Source organism: Platalea leucorodia, assembly GCF_965183815.1.
Source record: "Platalea leucorodia genome assembly, chromosome: 5".
Lineage (NCBI taxonomy): Eukaryota > Metazoa > Chordata > Aves > Pelecaniformes > Threskiornithidae > Platalea > Platalea leucorodia.
In genome coordinates, this window is record NC_138827.1 from 21,350,467 (window position 1) to 21,370,355 (window position 19,889).

At 41.1% G+C, this 19,889-nt stretch overlaps 1 protein-coding gene across 1 annotated transcript in view; it reads left to right on the plus strand.

The window, feature by feature from the left end:
* The window catches only part of NEGR1 (neuronal growth regulator 1), a gene marked incomplete at its 3' end in the record, with an annotated part of 293,377 nt that overhangs the window by 175,544 nt on the left and 97,944 nt on the right, over nt 1-19,889 (plus strand). Inside the window, exon 3 of the mRNA XM_082312536.1 lies at nt 8,935-9,060. Coding sequence (XP_082168662.1) covers nt 8,935-9,060 — 126 coding nt within the window. The remainder of the gene's footprint in view (nt 1-8,934; nt 9,061-19,889) is intronic.

The window sequence follows — 19,889 nt, forward strand, 5'->3', positions numbered from 1 at the left end:
CTGGTCATTTACAGAAACCTTTCAGAGAATGCATTCATCCAGGCACGTGAAGGAAGGGGATGGTGGAGATTTAAAACTGTGTAAGGATGGGCTTGCATGTTAGGATCGTACTGTAACACCGGGCATGTCGCATTGCCTGCATGACTACCTGTGAGGTTCAGTTATCACTTGTTCCTCTGTGTTCCTCTTGTTCTCTGTATTTTTCTCTCAAATAATCAAAATTTAAGTAAGCAATGTTTTTTCTGGACAGAAAATGAAGCTTCACTGAAATGTAAATATTTTTCCAGAATGTTTAGCATCACTTTAAATTTCATTAGCAAAACAAAAAATAATCATTCAATTTTTCTCATTTGTTTTAGAAAACAAAAATCTTTGGCTTTGATTTTGATTTATTTTGACTCACAGAAAATGATCAAAGGCTAAAGCGCATTTAATATTTGATGTGACATGAGCAACTCTTTAATTTGAAATTTGCAAATGGGGAATTGGTCCCAAATCACTCAAAATATTTCACTGGAAAATCAGACCATCAAGTGGGTTATAGGAAATCAGTTCTGCAACCTCGCAGTTACTTGGCCATCACTTAGCAATGACTCTTCAGCTGCTCCAGGTACCTGCAGGGGTTTCCTTCCATTGCTCTCCCACTGCAGTAATGCACTGTGCCTGTTGCCAGTGTTTGGCAGCATCAGGGATCCTGTACCGTGCTGTATCTTACACAAACACCCTGGCACCCACTGTGCATTGCACGATTGCACTTACAGCCGCATTCATGCTGCCTCCTGTCAAGGGAGGGATTCCACCTTTGGGGCAATCCCCCCAGGCTCCTCGCTCAGTCCCTTCATCCCACTGTCCCCGCAGTAAGGTGGTTTCATAAAACTATAGAAAGCAGAAGTTTAGTTTTGATTGCCTTCTCTAGTTTCTGCAAGCAGTCTATGTACCTTGTCCTAAATGGGAAGATATTCATTTAAAAGCATTGTACGAAAAAATGTCAGATGACGGTAAAGTGCTTTTTATTTTGGACCCTTGTACAAAATTTACTCAGGAGTTTCATTCATCTTTCATCCTTGCTTGTTACCTTGTTTCTTATGCATTTCTTTAATCCATATACTGCATAAACATTTATTCACTGCTATATTTAATTTTTTTTCTGACCTTCATGGTTGCCATGTGGGATGGGTGAAAGACTCTAGTTGTTGACATGGAGAGCAATGGATTTAATCTGCACTCCAATCTCAGCATAGCAGATATTAAAAGCTAAATCTGCTTGTAGATCAGAGCCTTTAGAGGTATCATAAGAAGTATGTATGCAAAATAAACATTTTTAATTCTTATTAAATATTAACTTTCTGTTGTGGTTATGCATATATATTCTAGTCATAATTAATAAATTCCACAGGTTTGTGTGATCTGAATGTAATGATCCCTAGCAGTCAGTAAGTAACAGAAAAATTAGCAGCATACCAACATACTAGAAATCATTATTTTTCTCAAACTGTGAGGTTCCAGAAATACTTACTATAGAAACCAATTTCTATCATGGGAAAGAAGATCTTCCTAGGAAATCACTGATAAAAATAAAATCTACATTTTTTCGTGAGTACCAGATCATATTGTATCATTTCTGTAATTTTACAGAATTATGTTATACAGCAGGACTGCAATTCTGTGTGTTATCTTAGTTACTCGTGTGTTATCTTAGTTAATATATGGCTTGTATGCATTTATTTTCTAATTCTATTTTGGAAATGCATAAATGATGCAACCTGCTTGGTGTCATTGTAATAAGATTTACAGACATCTTCTACTACATTTTATTTAATTTCCCCACTATAAAACGGAGATTAAAGAAGAGCCCAGTCAATTAGAAAATGAACAAAGCACGTACTTAATAGAAAATCACTTAATCTGCACTGTGCAAGTCTGGAAAATTCTCCATCTTCTACCATGTCACAGTTCAAATCTTCCCTTAGAAAGACTGCAAAATTCCTGATGATAATCCTCAAAAAGAAACAAAAGCATGCACACTTCTTCTGGATCAGACTTTCCAGTCTTTAGCAAAGTCTGGAGAGGGTTTGTCCACTATGATCTTGTGTCCCTTGAGGCAAGGACGATGGGGTCTGTGTTCTGTAGAAAGCTGAGTACAGAAAATCACGGGGTATAAAAATAGGGCTCAAATACTGTGCTGTAGTCGCAGAGCTTCCCGCCTGTGATTTCTTCTTTTTTTCTGTATTTAAAGCTCAGTTGTAGTTCTGTAATAGATCATCTAACAGGGCATGGGGAAAAAGAGTTCACTGAGATGCAGACACAAATAATAAAGTCAGAGAGGAAAGCACTGTAGTAGGTGGTTGGCAATTACCTCAGGAGTCTCTGTGGTGCTTCAGTGAAACGCGGTGGCCTTCCAGTGGGTGCACTGTGCTGCCTGCTGTTGGAAAAATGGTTGTGGAGCATGACATTGGGGAGGAATCATTACACCATAGTTTCTGTCTCCCTAGTAAAAATGCAATAGACCTTACATGTTTATAACCGTAGTCTCATATATAGTATAAACACTATTATAAAATATTGTACATTTAAAAATTATATACAGCTGCTGCATATTTTAGATATAATGGGTGGGGGCATGAAGTACTAGCAGCAAGGACTGTGTGCATTCATGTCCCGAAGGCTCCAAACAGCTGCAGGAAGAGAATTGATGGTGTTGATTTGCCCTTTGGATGAAAAGATCCGACCCTGGGATTTATGGGAAGGAGTAGGAAATATTATTTAAAGGACCAAATTCCTTCTGTGTGCATGGGAATGCCAAAAGCTGTTGTATCCGGTCTGTGTCGATTGTTGCAGGCAGCGGTATCAGAAAATCTGTAAAACAGAAGAAACCTGGCAGGGCTGTGCCATGAGGACATTGCATTGCCCCCCACGCCTGCAGACCCCGCAGGGAGCCTGCTGCCTGTGGGGAGAGGGAGGTACTCCCCAGGCTGGCAGCTGCTTCTGGGGAGGCCAATGGTCTGCTGAAATCCTGACGCTCAAAGGGTGTTTGTGTGCTCTTGAGAGGAGGATTTTGCCTTCTGAGATTTGTATGGCTTTTAGGAATGTGTGTGTTTGAATGTTAATGCTCCTGCAGAAGTGAAGGCTGAATCACGACAAACCAAGGCACTTTGTGACACGCTGCCTCACCGTAAGTGTCCCTTGCACCGCGTGCTCTCATTGCCCTCCACTGCAGCTCAGACCCTAAACAGCATCTTTTGTGCTCAAACACTGCAGTCAAGTAGAGCTGCAGTGCGTATTGCAGGAGGGCTCTGAAATGTGGTGAATGGTGTTTTGCAAACTCCTGTGCACATTGCTGTTTGCCTGTTCACAGTTAGAAATGCATAAGCATTTGCACAGATGGATTGGTCAACAAATTAATTCCAGTCCAAAAGAAATGGTCAGTTAAGCTGCTGAAAGCAGCATCTTCTCTCCCCCCTGCTGTGTTTATTGCTTAATTATGAAATTGTAATTAGGAAAAAAATCAAATTACCGTTGCGGACAGAGAGGTGGGGAGTGCAGCCCAGAATTTGGATGAAGAACTTAAGGTTATTGGAGATTCTGGAAAAGAGGCTATATAATACTTCTCTTTCACCAAAAAAAAAGTCACTCTAATGAAAAGCAAGCAGACAAAGATTCAGCTAAGGCAATATGAGCACAAAAGCTATACTTGCAACACCTGGGAGGGATGAAGCAGGTGATTCCTTAGATTCTGGTGGTAAAATTGCCCTTGCCAAACTCCCAGATGTAACACTTCTGTACTTACAATACAATTCCTCTCGCAGTTTTTAGATGTTATATTGGGATTGGCTATATTCTGTGTATAAAATGGGATTGATTACATTATAATCTGAAAAGGAGTTGGCTACCATATGATTTAATGTTACTATAAAAAGTGTAGGTCATAACTTGTCATCACCTTTATCTGGGGAAATCTTCTGAAGAAACAGAGCTGTATGTCCAGCCACATATGTTGTAATCCTGATACTACATAGACTTTGACTGGACATTTCAACGGGGGGAATGTTTTAAGAAACAAGATGGGTACACTTATGCTGAGGCCCCAGATTATTTACCTGATAAATTTAAATTGTGCTGAAAATAAGACATCCTTTCCCTGTTTAAAAAGCAACAGCAGCTAAAAAAGCAGCTCTACCCTACAGTCATTCCCACTATGCTAGTAAGCTTTATTATGCTGCATCATTTATGTACGCATGAATGTAACTGAGAATATAATTCCAGTCCTTGAAAATGAGAAACGAGACCCTGCAATGAACTATAGACTCAATGGCAATCCCATGCAAAATAATGGCACACGTAATTCCAGACTCCGGGAAGAAGTAGGAGCTAAAACTTGTTGTCAGCCAGAGACTCAATTCTTATTAGCATCCATCAGTCAGGTTTCGGGGATAGCAGATCTGGTCAGAGAAAGCAGCTCCTCCAAACAGCCACGTGAAAAGCAGGTCTTTGTCAGCCACTGGTGGGGAAGTTTGATTTGGGAAAGTCTTAACAGAGCTGCCATAACGTAAAACAGAGGATGCTGTTAGACGGAGCAGGCAGGTCACTTCTGCGGCAGAGCCCCAGAGATGCTGCTGCTCTCCCTCCTGCTGGGGACACCAGTTTTTACCTATAAGATATGAAATTTTAAAGAAGAAATTAAGAGGAGGTTCCCATAGTGCTGCTCAGGAGGGAATCACAGGTGGATGTGCAATAGGACCAACAGGAGCCTCCAGGTATTTATGTTATTCTGGTAGCATACGTAACTGGTATTTTTAACCACGCAGGAGATCTGTGCAGCAAGCCATCCTCATCCCTTTGGTGCCTCCTGCCCCCTCCCTCCTTCCATCCCTCCACAGCTGGCCACGGCAGGAACTGAAGGGATAATAGGAATAATGGTCCAGGTGATAATGACTGCACAGGGAAAGAGGAAATAAGGCTGAGATAAAGTAGTGGTTTACTTCTGTACACAGCACTGGTAAGACTCTTGCTAGGCTGTTATGCCTTGTTCCACTGTTTGCATTTCAGGATGATTCAGATAGTCCTCAAAAGAGATAAAAAAATATTATCTAGGAAGCCTTACAAAAATTAAGCTTGTGGTGCCTAAATCATCTGCAGAGAAAGATGAAGAGGTGATTTATCACATTGTACAGGTCCTTAGTCATAGAAAAGATACTTGATAGTAAGGGGGATGTTTAGTCTTGCAGACAAAAACAAAATAAGATCTGATTTCTGAAAGCTGAATTTAGCGGGATGCAATTTTGAACTAAGATGCTATTTCCCGGCAGTGAGGGGGTATTTAATCGCTGAAAGTGCTTACCAGGCGTGGCAGTGTGAGCATCACCTGGAATTGCCAGAATAAGACTAGACAGCCTTCTAAAACATATACTTCAGTCAGGCTTCTGGAAAAAACTTCTAGAGCCTGTGACTATCTGAGCTCAGACTAAATTATCCTATGGTTCCTCTGGCCATATATTCCACAAATCTATTAATACGATTGAATTTCGTTCATATCAAATTCTGTGCTCCATAACCATGGCTTACATGTAGAATCACCAGGGGAAGATTTTCAAATTGTGTTCCATTACAACATATGGTTTTATCAAAATTAAAATATTTGACAAAATACCATAGATTTGGAGTATGAACACAGTAGGCAAAACCTACAAAAAAGGCGAGACTGACAGCCAAAGTTAATGGTTATCCTAAAACAAGGAGGAGAGGGAAAGAGCTGGAGCTGCAGGAGGAAATACAGGGCTGGGAGCCTGAGCATTAGGGAAAATATGCTGCTTTTTGTGAGAAGATGACACTTGAAAAGGAGGTGAGTGATAAAGAGCAAATAAAACCTTATGAGGAAAGGCAGAGGAGGACGAAGGCACCACTTGCATTAAGCAGCAGAGAAAAGAGTAGACCGTGTTGATCTTTGTCTTGGAAAAGAAATTTTGTTCGTCTGTGTGAACTGAATGAAATCCTATTACTTCAATTCTAGATTCCCGCCTATGGCAGGACTGTCAGTGTATTTTCTTTGGAAATTTGTATTTTTGGAAATTTGATTACAATTGCCTATATGATCCAGCTTTTCTGCTGAATCCACTCCTCTCACAGGACCTACAGTAGTTGTGCTGAAGGACCAGCAGTAGAGCATGCCAAGAGCTCCTCATTCCCACTGAAATTAATGATATCATATTTCTAATCTGTTTTTATCAATCACACTAGTTAAATCAGTATACTGAACAATGAGTGGATATTTCACCCACCCATTTTCTGGTGATGCATGCAGGGAAGAGACTGGCTTAAGTGTAATCTTGACCCTGGCACAGCCTGAACATCAGGAGACCTCCTTTAACTTGCTTTAGTTTGTACTGGCCACCCAGGTGCCATCGTGGCAGCACAGCAGGCTCCAGCCACATCCTCTATGTTTAGTGACAAGTTTAAGGCAAACAAAAATCACCTGGATAAATAGCATTAGGTGACAGGTGTGAAAAATCCCTCTATGGTACTGCTTCAATAATGCCAGAACATCAGCAAATCTCTTTTTCTACCTTCAAAGGTACAGAACCTCAAATAAGAAGTTTAATGCTGTTGGAAATATTACACCGCAATATTTCCTTAATCTGGAAGATACTTCCACAGTTCCAAATAGATATTGCATCAGTCAATTGTATATATTTACTTGTGAGAAGAACTGTTTTGAGGTATTTGTTGCCTTCACTTGACTTTCTGGAAGTACGTTCATTCTTGAAGGATAAAGAAATAAGTAGCTCAGATTTAGGAAGGTATTTTTAAAATATTGTAGACTGACTAAAGCCACTGCGTATGCCACATCACTCATGATACTCTGCTCTCAGTTGGATTTCTGCATTTTGGACAGAATGATTCCTTGCCAGCTGTCTTTAGGAAGTAGATTTATTTTTCATACTCTGTACAGAGAAATAAGAATTCCTTTCAATGTTTTGTCTATTGCAAAGCTGAAGCATTAATGATATTTAACTTGGGCTGGGATGGGGGAGTGAGGGAGAACTGTATTAACAATGCCCCATTTCAGGGCGTGGAGGACCCCGAGGAAGGGTCATGTCATGGCATAGCTGACATGGGGTTGGCATGTAGGTGGCGGCTGTTCGCATTCTCCTTTAAGACAGGAGAGACTTCTGCAGAAGGAAGTTAAGTAACGGCTTCATTGCAGGGATCTGCAAAGAAATCTGGTTAATAAATTATCCCTTTACGTGGAAATAACTCTTCTGTATGTTTCAGCTCCTATAAATGGTCTATAATGGCTGCATGCTTTTTCAGGTCATCAAGTGAAGTAGGGAAGAGTAGATTATCACCTTTGTGAGTTAGACTATGGCAAATTTAGAAGTATATCTCTGTTCAAGTGATTGTGTAAACCTGCTTGAACTTCAAAGCAAGTAATACTGAACTTCACTGCTTTAGGAATTAGGGAGGATTCAGCCTTCCCCAGACCTTCATTTTCCCTAATGACAATGTTTCTCTGCTAATTAAAAATACTTTACATAGACTTTTAATTTTCTTTGTTCACAAATGCAGAGCCACAAGCAAGCACTGAGAATTTCTAGCTTTTTTAAGTCTGTCTGACCCCAACTCATTTCTACGACTGAAATACTTCCAGTCACTGGACCAGGGAAAGGGCTGGAGAACATCTGCAGGTGGAGATACCAAAGCACACAAAACTAGTCTGTGCATATGAAAAAGCTCTGTACTTTTAAAGTACATTGAAGAGATGCTAATAATGTATTCCAGGTTGCAAAGGCGTATGTATGGGTTCAGATGGTGGGATTTTGGCTCTGACAAATTGGAGCAAACCAGTGAGACAAGACTGTGGCATTCAGGAGGATAAAGCTCCGCTTGGACAGAGACCTTGATTAGGAAAATGGAAGATCATAAACATTTTTTTCTCATTTTATTGGTACCCATTTACCTTGCAGAGCACTTTTATTTTAAAGCAGTCATTACGGAAGGCTCCAAAACACCCACATGTAAGATCTGTATCTTTTACAGATATTTGTACAAAAATTTGTTATTTATCATATAGAGAATAGTGCTTTTCAGAAACATCAATAGGGTATGCCTTGTTACCTCATTGATTTGATTTCTATATAAAACGTAATAATAAGACAGGTAAAGAAATACATATTTCTTTAAAAAGAAACAATCATTCTGAAATTCAGAATTTCTGCCTTCCTTGCTGGGACGCTGAGTTCCTTTCCTCCCTGTGTAACATTACAAGAAGCAAAGCATTCCCTTAAGGATAAGCCATTTAATGCTTTCCATCATTTTCCATCCATGTGCAACTCTGTTCTCTTATGTCCAGATGTATAAATAGTACAGAAAATGGAGTTTAGCGAAGAATTCTGCTGATGAAAAAAAAAAAAAAAATCTAGCTTATTTTTTCTTAGCCATGTTGCTACTACAAGCCTAAAAGTAATACAAAGCAACTGAAAGAAATGTATTTTAGTCTTCTCCGTGAACAGATATGACTCTCCAAGTACACACGGAGTAGATGTAATAGGCATCATTATTTTTAAAAGTACAAGAAAAATTTAATTTCATCTTCTTTTCAAACTGTCATGAGCAAGGTCAACCTTCTCTTAAACAAGCGCATCCATCAGTAGCAGTTTACTGGGAACTCGATAACAATACCTGCTTTGCACAAAATAGAGGAAATTGCTGCTTTCTTTTTTGTAGCATTTCGAATCCATGGCTGAGCTTCTACAAACGTGATAGAAATAGCTGTGGTCACACCTAAACAAGGTTTCTGCATAGTTATATTTTCAACAACTGCATCTATTTTTATAATGGCAATATGGGCATCCCAGCTCTCCTCAGCTATCCATGCTCTGGCAGAATTGCACTGATTCAGCAGCTTTCCATTAAAATTTTCTCCTTGTTTCATTCCAGTTTCTCCGAAGATATTTCGTATTTCGAGTGACATCGTTGTGAATGAAGGAAGCAATGTTACTCTGGTGTGCCTGGCCACGGGGAAGCCAGAGCCTTCCATTTCTTGGAGACACATCTCTCCATCTGGTAAGCACAAATATCTGTCACCTAGAGCTTTCTGCAATGTTTCACCAGTAACAGGTTTTGCATTTTCAGTTTTCAGATGTGTGACAGCGTCACTTTTGTATGGCTTAAAAAGTGTGTGCCTAACTAGACCTTTAGAAATTAAAAGCTTCTTCAGCTGAAATCAGTGAAAACTATAATACTACTGTAGCACAGGAATGTAGAAATAAAGGCAGCCTAAATATGAGTATATTTTTAAGCTCATTTTAACAGGCTGCAGACATTTATCAAACAATTCCAATTAAAACCAGAACAAGGAAATAGTCAAGAACACACAGGGGCCTCTAGAAGTAGGAGTGAAACTTAAAAACATTAACACATCATGCAATAGATTTAATTTAATGTAACTGCCATTGAATCTTACAATTATTTCATGCTACAGCATAGTTTATTAGAATGGTTTTATTGAACAAACTAAATTATATGTATGAAAAATTGCAAACAAAATGGCATCTAAAAGTATAGTTTCTATTTAATGAAATGTTTCCATTTGTACTTTTAATTCCTCATAACATATTTAAAGGAAAACTTTTAGCTAACATTAGAGGCATCTTTACATCGTTTGGCTTGGTGCAGAGCCACTGAAGCCAGCTCCCTGTGAGCAAAGCTGGATCTGTCACACTCAGAGGTGGGGAGACCCCTGCTCTGTATGTCAGAGCTACTGGTTCTGGAAATCCTGGTGGGTTTTGTGTTTCTGAAAGGAGATACTCCCTGCTTCCAGAGGGCTGTTGCATGCAAGACTGGTGCTGCACTGGTTCTTTTATAGGGAATCCACAATGATAATTGATTTTGCAGTGAAGGTCTCTGTTTGCTCACACGACTTTTATGAAATCCATGTAATTGCAGGGAAGAACGGTTTCATGGACTGTCACAGCTTACCGCAGTGTCTCATAATCCTGACTAACAGTTTGCTTTAAAAGGCAAGATCTGGAAAAAAAAATTAACTTTTGACCTTTAAGACAATGACAATGAATTCTGCTTGGAGTGTCCATCAAGGGACTAGGGAAAAAAATTCAGTTGTAGCGAAAAATGGATTTTAACTAAATGTCAAATAAAATTTTATTGGAAACTGTGGTGATACTTTAGAGTAATAGCTTAAAGCATTAGACTGTCTACAGAAAGGAGCTGTTACAATTTTCCTGGAGAGAAAAAAAGCAGAAAAGGAGAATCAGTGCACTCAGTCTGGAGAAGTGGTCTGAGGAGGAATTCGATCCTCCTCATCTTGAATTCAGGCAAAATTAGTGCACGTAATCATAAGGGCTTTCAGTGAACCCCTTGATTTTGTATCTTGACCAAAGGACTGAGAATGAGGACTGAGAGGAAAAGTGTGATTATTCAACTACAGACCCATTACACTTACCACAATGAGAACTGAAAATGAAATTTGAAGAAAAGACTAATCAAAGATATCATGGTACAGGGAGAGTAAATCAAAGTGCTCATGGTGTAGTGATGATATGCTCTTGCCAAGCACCTAGCACAGCAAACTGTGGGCAGACAGATATGTTTTCTCACTGCTGAAGACTTAAGGGGAGGCAGTTAGAGCCTGTGCTTTGTTTCCTTTCCGTTGCCCCATACCTGCTTCATTCTGCCTTCTCAGCCCTTCTTGGAAGCTTACATGAGTAGTGCCCATAGGAGACAGCAACGTGCATTTACCATAAGCTCGCTGTTTCATCCTCTCTGCTGGAGCATCTTGACCAAGTAGCTGGCAGCTAATCCTGCAAATCCTATACAACTTCTCCTTTCAGTACTTCCTTTGGGGAAGGGTAGTGTGTTGGACTGGTTTTGCTACATCCCTTACCCTCTCACCAGGAAGCAATAGGTTAGATGAAACACAAACATGGGCTTAACAAATTTGGTACTTAAAAAAAAAAGGAAAATCACAGAATTGAACCACAGACTGGCTGAGGTGGGCAGGGACCTCTGGAGATCAGCTCGTTCAACTCCTGATCAGAACACGTCCAGCTGGATTTGAATATCTCCAAGAATGGAGATGCCACAGCCTCTCTGAGCAACCTGTGCCAGTGTTTGATCACACTTACAGTTAAAAAGCTTTTTTTCATAGAATCATAGAATGCTTTGGGATGGAAGGGACCTTTAAAGGTCATCTAGTCCAACCCACCTGCAATGGGCAGGGACATCTACAACTAGATCAGGTTGCTCAGAGCCCCATCCAGCCTGTCCTTGAAAGTTTCCAAGGATGGGGCAACTACCACCGCTCTGGGCAACCTGTTCCAGTGTTTCACCACCCTCATCGTGAAAAATTTTTTCCTCGTGATCAGTCTAAACATGTTCAAGTTTAAATGGAATTTCTTGTGTTTCAATGCAAGCCCATTGCCTCTTGTCCTGTCACCAGCACCTCTGAGGAGAGTCTGGATCCACCTCCTTTACACCTCCCATCAGGTATAGGACCCCCAGAGCCCCCTCCTCCCCAGGCTGTGACCCCACCTCCCTCAGCTGCTCCCCAGTTCAGATGCTCCGGCCTCTGCATCACCCTCATGACCCTGCACTGGATTTATTCCAGGATGTCCATGTCTCTCTTGTCTGGGGCAGGGGGCCTCAGGACATGCACGTATCATTCATCGTAAAAACAGTGGGATAGGCAGCTACCTCAAGAATCATTATTAGCCTAGTTCTAATATTCCCTGCCCATGGCAGGGGGGGTGGACTAGATGATCACTGAAGGTCCCTTCCAACCCAAAGCATTCTGTGATTCTATGACTTACCAAAAAAGAAAGAATACTGATGCAGTTAAAATTGTTATAGACACACTTAGTTTCTACCCCTTTCCTGGTGATTTGCACACCCTTCCCTGCCCTGTGGGGGCTGAAGGTCAGTGGCTTCGTTCTGGTAGAGGGTTGTTATGGTGAGTTGTCAGCATCTAAGATCCCTTGCGGGGAGGAATAAGATGTTCACATTGGTGGTTTGTTCTTCCTCCCTTTCAGATCCATTTTGGGTCCTTTTTAAATGTTTGCTATCATCCTTTTACACCTTTGTTCTTTCTTCATTGCTCTGCAGCTCCATATTACATCCTAATTTACTGTTTGCAGTGCCTTCTATGTATGTTCAGTATCATGCCTTTGTTCTCTGATATGCCTAAACCCCACTTTGATCAGCTCCAAATCTGCATTTCTTTAACTGACCATGAGTGAGCTGTTCACAGCCGTGGGGTCTCCTGTGGCAGCCTCTGCCCATCCCTACCCACCCTGTGCCTGCCCTCCTCTGCGCCCTGTCCCACGTCCCTGCTTCTCAAGCCCCGGTTCCCACACCAGCCTTGTGTAATAGTCATAAATACTTCATTACACACAGAATAACTGGTCGCTACTACTGGCTGTATAAAACTATGGTCATATCAAGGAAATGCAAAGATGAAACAGATTAGCCAGAGACGCCTGCTCAGTTGGAGGAAATGCTGCCCCAGCTGAACCAGGCATGACAAAGCTTCAGGCAGGGCGGGACAAATCCAGGCAGAGATGCTGTGACAAGCCTCAGTGCTGAGGCCTTGCAACCTCATTGCAAATGCTACATTACAGGGCTGCATCATTACAAAACCCATTTCATCTGAGAGGTGAGCACAGATGCGGCCGTTGCACTGGGACATGCCTTAATGTCCCCTGGTTGATTAATGGACAGAACTCTGTCCAGAGTGGCAGAACACAGGATCCAAATAACTTTTTGCTCAAAAAATCTTTCAAAATGTGACGGAAACAAAGATACAATTTACAGAATATCTTCTGCCTGCTAGTCTACCAAATAAAAAGGAATTTTTCCATTTCAGTAACACTGTACCACTTTTGTGCCCAGGTGTATGTTCTGGTGTACAGACAGTTATAAATGGTACTGAAATCCAATTAAATATCAGTCTGGCAAACAAGAGGCCTGGATTTATTAGAAAACAAAATGCAGGAGAGTTGAAAACACCAGATTCCTGTAACAGTTTATATTCTGTCTGCAGCAAATTACCTTTATCTCAACATAAGGTGCATCTGCACTTTATAATTTCTACCAGTTTTCTCCTGTAATTCCCAGTGGCACTAATGAAGCTTACATGCAAGCATCACATCTAGAATACAACACTAAATTATATTAACGAATCATATTTAGAATATTCTGAAATTGTTTGTCAAAGCTGCTACTAAAAGATAAGGAACTGAAATCTCTGAATACAAATTATTCAATGTAGATTAATTCCAAAATATTATCATGATTTGCATCAATGCAGCCTTTACTTGGGTAAGGTTGGATTCAATTTTTTTGAACAAGAGATAAAATGAACCTTTCGTAGGAATAAAAATAAAATGTGTTTAGAGGTGATTTTTAACTTAGTACATAAATTATTGGCCTGGAATCTTTATTGTGCATGTTTAACTTGTAGTCATTATGTAAATGCATTCATTATATAAATATTCATTATACAAACCCATTATGTAAATCCACAAAAATCTACACATTCAGCGTAACACCATAAGGAACATGGGGCTGTAGTTTGTAATCTGAAAATCTTCTATTGTTGAAATGTCATCTGAATAAATTGCAGGTATTACTTATTTTGTTCTGACATTTAAGAGCAAAGTGCAGCATCAATATTTTAAGAATGAAACCAGAATTTTAAAGAATTAAGGTCTGCCTGAAACGTAACTCCAGCTTTTAACACTTGTATTCACAGTGTGTGTGTGTGTGTGTGTGTTACATTGCTGTTTTTGAAAAGCAAGCTCTGCCAGTGTTGCCACGAGAAGTAACAACAAAAGCCAGTCAGAAATCTTTTGAGGAAATGGTACTGCTTTGCAAAATTCGGGTGCTGGATGTCAAAACTCTTAACCACTTTGGTTTTGACAAACTTTCCAAAGGCAAGTTTTCCCAGCCACAGAGAGACCGATGGCTGGGGATGCTCAGGTGACGTCTGGCCAGGCGGCCGCGGTCAGACCACTGAGCCGAGTGGGGGCCAGCAGCAGAAGCATGCTCTGCCTGAGTGCTTTGCTGCTTAGGACAGGCTTACTAGGAAAGCCTGAAATTTCCTAGGTTTATCTAAACACAAAATAGGTTAAATTCCATAGTTTCAAAAATCTTATGGAAAAAAGCAAAACTTTTTCTACCTAACTCCCTTAAAGCAAAATGACACTTCTTGTAAGTTCACACCATAGTCTAATATTCAGGGTATAGAAGTTTTTCATTTGGTTATATATGAATTAAGCAAATGGAGAGAAGTGGGGTATCTTTCCACATCCCAGCAGGTTGTTTTGGCAGTTGCCGTTACAGCACATTCATGGAAGCATCAGAGCGGCTGCTCTCTCTCATGGGTGGGAAGCAGTGAGAGCTAGCAGAGCTAGCAGAGCAGATGGGATGATTGGTCAGACGTGTACAGTTATGTTTTGCCAAACTAGCTAAATATCTGGGTGGATGCTGGGAAAAACAAGGTGCTTCAAATGAAGCACATCTGCATTTAGACAACAGTGACCAGGATGGCTCTATATCAAATGTAGAGAGAGAGAGGGGCATAAAAAGATTGCAAGAGTAGCCTCACCTTTGGCTTTGTTCAGAGTGCTTGACTTTGCAATTGTAATATTTACCACAAGTGTTGCTAGAGGAAGTTTCATATGTTTCAAACAAATATTTTCATTCTAGTCGGTTTGTGTCAGCATCGTGTTTTCACCCAGAGGACTCACACGCAAGGCTGGGCTCTGCACATACCCTCTGCAGCACCAAGCAAGGTGCAAGAAGTAAGGGCAACCAAGAGATACACCTCAAAAGTTCATACCTGATCCAAACTAAAATGCTGATATGGATGCACCCAAAGTGCATGAACTCTATCCACTCAAATGAAGGAAACCTGGTGGATGCTCTCCTGGAGTGAACCTTGCATGGTCCTGCCACAAGTGGGAGTTCAGCCCACACAACCAGGACAGATCTGATCCAAAGCAAAGCTACCCCAGACCTCAGACAGCGTGCACATTAGGTCCTCAGCACTGTTTTAATCTCCACATCCACTCCTATTATGCTGCATTACCTGCTAGCATAGAGACTGAGCATCACTGGCTTAATAAGGAGACTGATGTATTGATGTGCATTTTGCTAGCAGGTTTCACAGCCACTGGCTGCAGGCAAAAAAAAGAAGAAAAGAAGATTGAGACATAGGAATCTCCTGGTTTATTTGTAGTTGTGTGTAGTGTGTGGCAGTGTTTCCTGACCATACCATCCCATCTTCTCTGGCTTCTCTGGCTCTGTTCGTATTGAACAGTCCCCCTCTGCCTTTGTAACAGCTCAGCCTGGATCCCCAGCATCATCCCTGATGACTTCTAGTTTCGTATTTTCTAATTCTTCCCTGCTCTCTTGCCCTTTTCTCACAGTTTTATCCCCATTGCTTCCAGTCTAGTTTCTAGTTATTTTCCTAAAACATGATAAACTGAATGTATGCATATGCATGCATTTGGGAGAGCAGATTTTCAGAAATTATGAATTTAGCTGAATGAAGACACATTTTCCCATGTCAAGTGAAAGGCAAATCCCTAGCACCAGGACACTCTAGTTGTTCATTCAGTCCTGTTTCCAGAGAATGGTGACACTGAAGCATTTCCAAATAACCCAACAAACCCCCCCAAAAACCCTCTAAGAACTGTTTAGCATATGCAAAATAACAGATTTTTCACTAACACTGAGGAAAGCTACACTTATCCAGAAATTAACCTGAATTTAGATTTGAACATATTCACATGATGACTCCTCTCCTTCTCTAACACATTTCATTTGCCGCTGGGGCGTGTGTGCATGAGTGTGATATGACTGAACTGAATCTAATGCCCTTCCTATTGTTTCTGGACAGCCCTAAAGCTGTGAAGATGTATTGCATTAATGTATCATCATAGCAATGTCGTTCTGACAATATATTAGTGTAATACATCTTCAGAGCACTCAAATGATAGGGCTGTCTGAAAAGAATGAGTCTAAGAGCCGATTCAATTCAATTACAGGACAAAAGGCAATGCTAGTCCCTGAACAGGCAGAGTGTGATTCCTGCAAGACCCTTCCTGAAGCAAACTGCTACAGAAAGCTGATATTGGAGAGGGAGAAGCAAAGAGGCTTTTTTAAAACTTCTAGCTAAATCCTAAGAAACAAACAAAGCTTGATATGAGCAAGCTAATGTCAAATATTTTGTTCCACTTGCACTTCTGCTGGAGAACCACTTTTTTTCAGATGTTATCCACACCTGACAGAAATAAGAAGTATTTTGTTGAAGTGCAAGTACTCTGAACGTGGATTTTCAGGCTGAAAATACCTAACTGACATAAATTATTATCAGATTTCCAGGGCTTTGTGTGTTTACAAAGTGTGAGCTCATCTTTTAAAATGTTCCGTCTCTTGCTTCAAAATAGTTTTAAAACTGAAAGTTCTAGAAACAGAAGTTTCTGGCTTGTGTCTTTTGTCCTACTAAATTATAAAAATCGAACAGATACCATTTCTGGTGAGGGTTATTGCACACCACTGTCTCCCTCTAATATCTTTGCAATTGTGCATGATATAATTTTTGATCTATGAGAAGCTGCTCTTATCCACCCTGCGCTTAGCTGCTGCCTTTGCACAATGAAGCTACTCCCAGCACTAATGAAGTTATGTGAACGATCTCGCTATCGAACCACATTTTCCCAACTTTGTAATTGAAAGTCCAATTAGCAGGTACTTCAAACAGCCAGGCAATACTGCCATCTGAAAAGACATCTTTCACTCCAACTGCTTTGTCCAGATAGCTTAAAATTGGTGATTATTGTTTCCTGGTTCATGGGTTTGGGTTTGCAATGCCTGGAGTCGCTGTTCCGTTGTCTCCCTCACCAAGTGATCCCATCTCATTTCCCCAGCAGCTTGGTAAGAGCCGTACAAGTAATGAAGGGTTTTCTCATAGTGGAACTATCATTTCATCAAGGTGACGTCCTACAGAGGATGAACCTTTGAGGCTGGACCCAGTGACATGCTCACGGGCTGCAGGGTGGAGCGAGCTCCTGCCCAACTTGAGATGTGGCATCCTGAATGGCAATGACATGCAGCCACCTTTCCTAAATGGAGGTAGATTTATTGCTGCATTAGACCAAAAGGGAAGCTAGTTCCCTAGCTTCACCTTCTTAGGTGTCTAAGAAGCAGAATGTAAAATAATTCAGTGATTTAACCTGATCAGCAATGACAGTGATATGCCTCCCTTATGCCATCATTATTCATCTTGCAGGCAACAGCTTCATTACAGGTGCTAGCACTGTGCTTCTCAGTCAGGTGAAGCATTACCGGACTGAGCCGAAACATCTGTTCCTTGCAACCAAGCTGGAAGTGTTTGGAGACAAGCCAGGAAACCTTCAGAGATAGACCAGGGCAGGGACGATCAGCAGTGACGGGCTAAGATTGACCGTGATCAGGGAGGTTTTACTTGTGCGGTGGAGGCGAGGAGAGGAGATAAGCAGGGGACTCCTGCACATAGCTGTCCACTCCTCTTCCACTCCACTTGGTCCCTGGCATCTGTTGGCAATGTCTATCCCAGCTTCAGGAGGAGGGAAGGACAGGGCTGTGCTCTCAGCTCTCCTGAGCCACCAGAGAAACCTGCAAATTGCCTCTTGGCTATGTGTTGTAGATATTGGCACCAGCTGGTTTCAGAAGTAATGCCTTTGATGCCAGCATATTGTGCTGACAAAGATAACGTTTATTTAAGGCTTGGATGCCTTTGGATTTTACAAAGCTTTCATGTCCTGCTCCTAGATTGGGTTTGTGGAGAACACTTCTTTTTCTGCCTTGACGTAAACTCCACATTCTGTGTCATTTGAGGAAGCTGCTCAGTGCTCAGCTCTAGGTTTACAGCTCTGTGTTGCAGTAATTTACACAAGTAAAAGTACTTACTTTGCATTTTTTATTGAACAGGGATGCCTGCTTCTCCAAATCAGCAGCTCTGGCTGGGGCCCCCAGGAGTCAGGAAATGTTCCAGTCTGGTGGTCTGACACGTTTCCCTGTTAGCACCAAAGGCACAGCACCAGGGCTTTGCGCTGCTGCTCACACCAGCTGGGGCTGGCTGACCAATTAGTTTAGTTGCAGAAATCCATGCTCTTCATCCAGCAGAGGATGCGCTACTGCAACGCACCCCTCTTGGCACACAAAGCTAGTTGGGTGGTTGAACACCCTCAATGCAACAACTTGCACTGCTGCCCTCTACCAGAGCGCTTCCGCAGCTGCAAACGTGCTGCAAGGAGCTGGTCCTGTGCATGGCTGGCAAGACCTCCCTGGAAAACACCCAAAACATGTGTCCCTTGGGACATGGGCTGCCTGGGTGGAGGACTCAGGGTCCTTCATCAGCCCTTAGGCGAGAAAAATGATGTGCATGGGAGAGCTAAATATCACACTGATGAGCACGTGGTGATTGCATAGATGGATTGGTCCATGCCACAACCGTTTGGGGACTTGAAGTTTTGTGATTAATATTTTATATGAATTTAATGGCCTGGCTCATGATCCTGAAGGGAAGTTTTTCAGTTGGTAAAGGCATCGCATGTCATTAAATCAACAGTTCCCTGATATCAAACACACAGCTGGCAGCTTCCCAAGAACTCAAGGGGAAATGGTCTGGAGCTCTACGTGGAGTAAATGAGGGGATTAATTAGCAGTTTAAGGACAGCAGTGCAAACAGTAGTACTCCGTATAAACTACCTGTTGTGATTCTTTCCTTTGCCTTTGGATAAACAAAAAATAAGGAACCTCCAAAATCACACCTCTCCCATACAAAAGAAGATGTCTTTTGGTTTCAGGTTATGGGACTTTTTGGCCTTTTTTTTTTAACGATACTTGTAAGTACCATTCTTGGGACATATGTGCAGTATTAGGATCCAATTAAGTGACATTCAGTATCACGATCCATTGCTCTAGGGTCAAGTGACATTACACTGTCTGTGGTCAGGGGGTTTCTGAGGAAGACTTCTCAGAAAAATATCATTTTTATCAGGACCTTTCCAGAAGTTTGAGCATCCCTTCAGGAACAATTAAAGGTATTCCTAGAATCCTCATGTCTTCTTAAACTCTTTAAATAGCCTGAAAAAAATTCTTGTTAAAATACAGTTGTCAGGAGAAGAATATTCAAACTAAGATGGTCAAATAATTGGGTCTTTGTGAAGGAACTGAGAAACGAGAGTAAGATTGCAATCTTAGCAAAATACAGAGGTTTAAACTAAAACCGTACAAAAGCATTGCACAGAAATAAGTATTAATTTTTTGATGATTTTATAACAAATGGGAAGTATTTCTCGCTTTTCAATAGAAGTAGACGAACTCATTTATAACTCATAAAATGCTATGAAAATTAGAATTTTAATACATGCTTAGTTTATTCCCTCAGATATTAGTTCGTTTTTAATTGAGAAATACTGCACTTCTGAGTGAGCAATTTATGAATCATAGAAGATATTTCAGTGCAACAAAATCTTTAATGTTCAAAACCAAACCAGGCAACTGTAGATTTCACCCTCTTTCCCCTTTCTTTGATATAATGTCCCTCATTACTATTTTGGGAGAAGACTGGTCTTTTGAAAAGAGTGTGCCAATTTTGGGGCTTGCACAAATTTTTAGAGAAAAGTAACAGATGATCTCAAAAATCCAATGAGATGCTCTTATTTTCTATTTTACTTTCCAAATACTCTGTTAAATTTTTTTATTTTTGTTACTATTATTTCTATCTTGTCCCATTGGGTGGGTGTTGGTACCGAGGTGGTGGCTGAAGCACTTTGTGACAAGCGTGTTTCAGCCTCTGGGGACAACCCCTCTGGGAGGGCTGCAGGCAG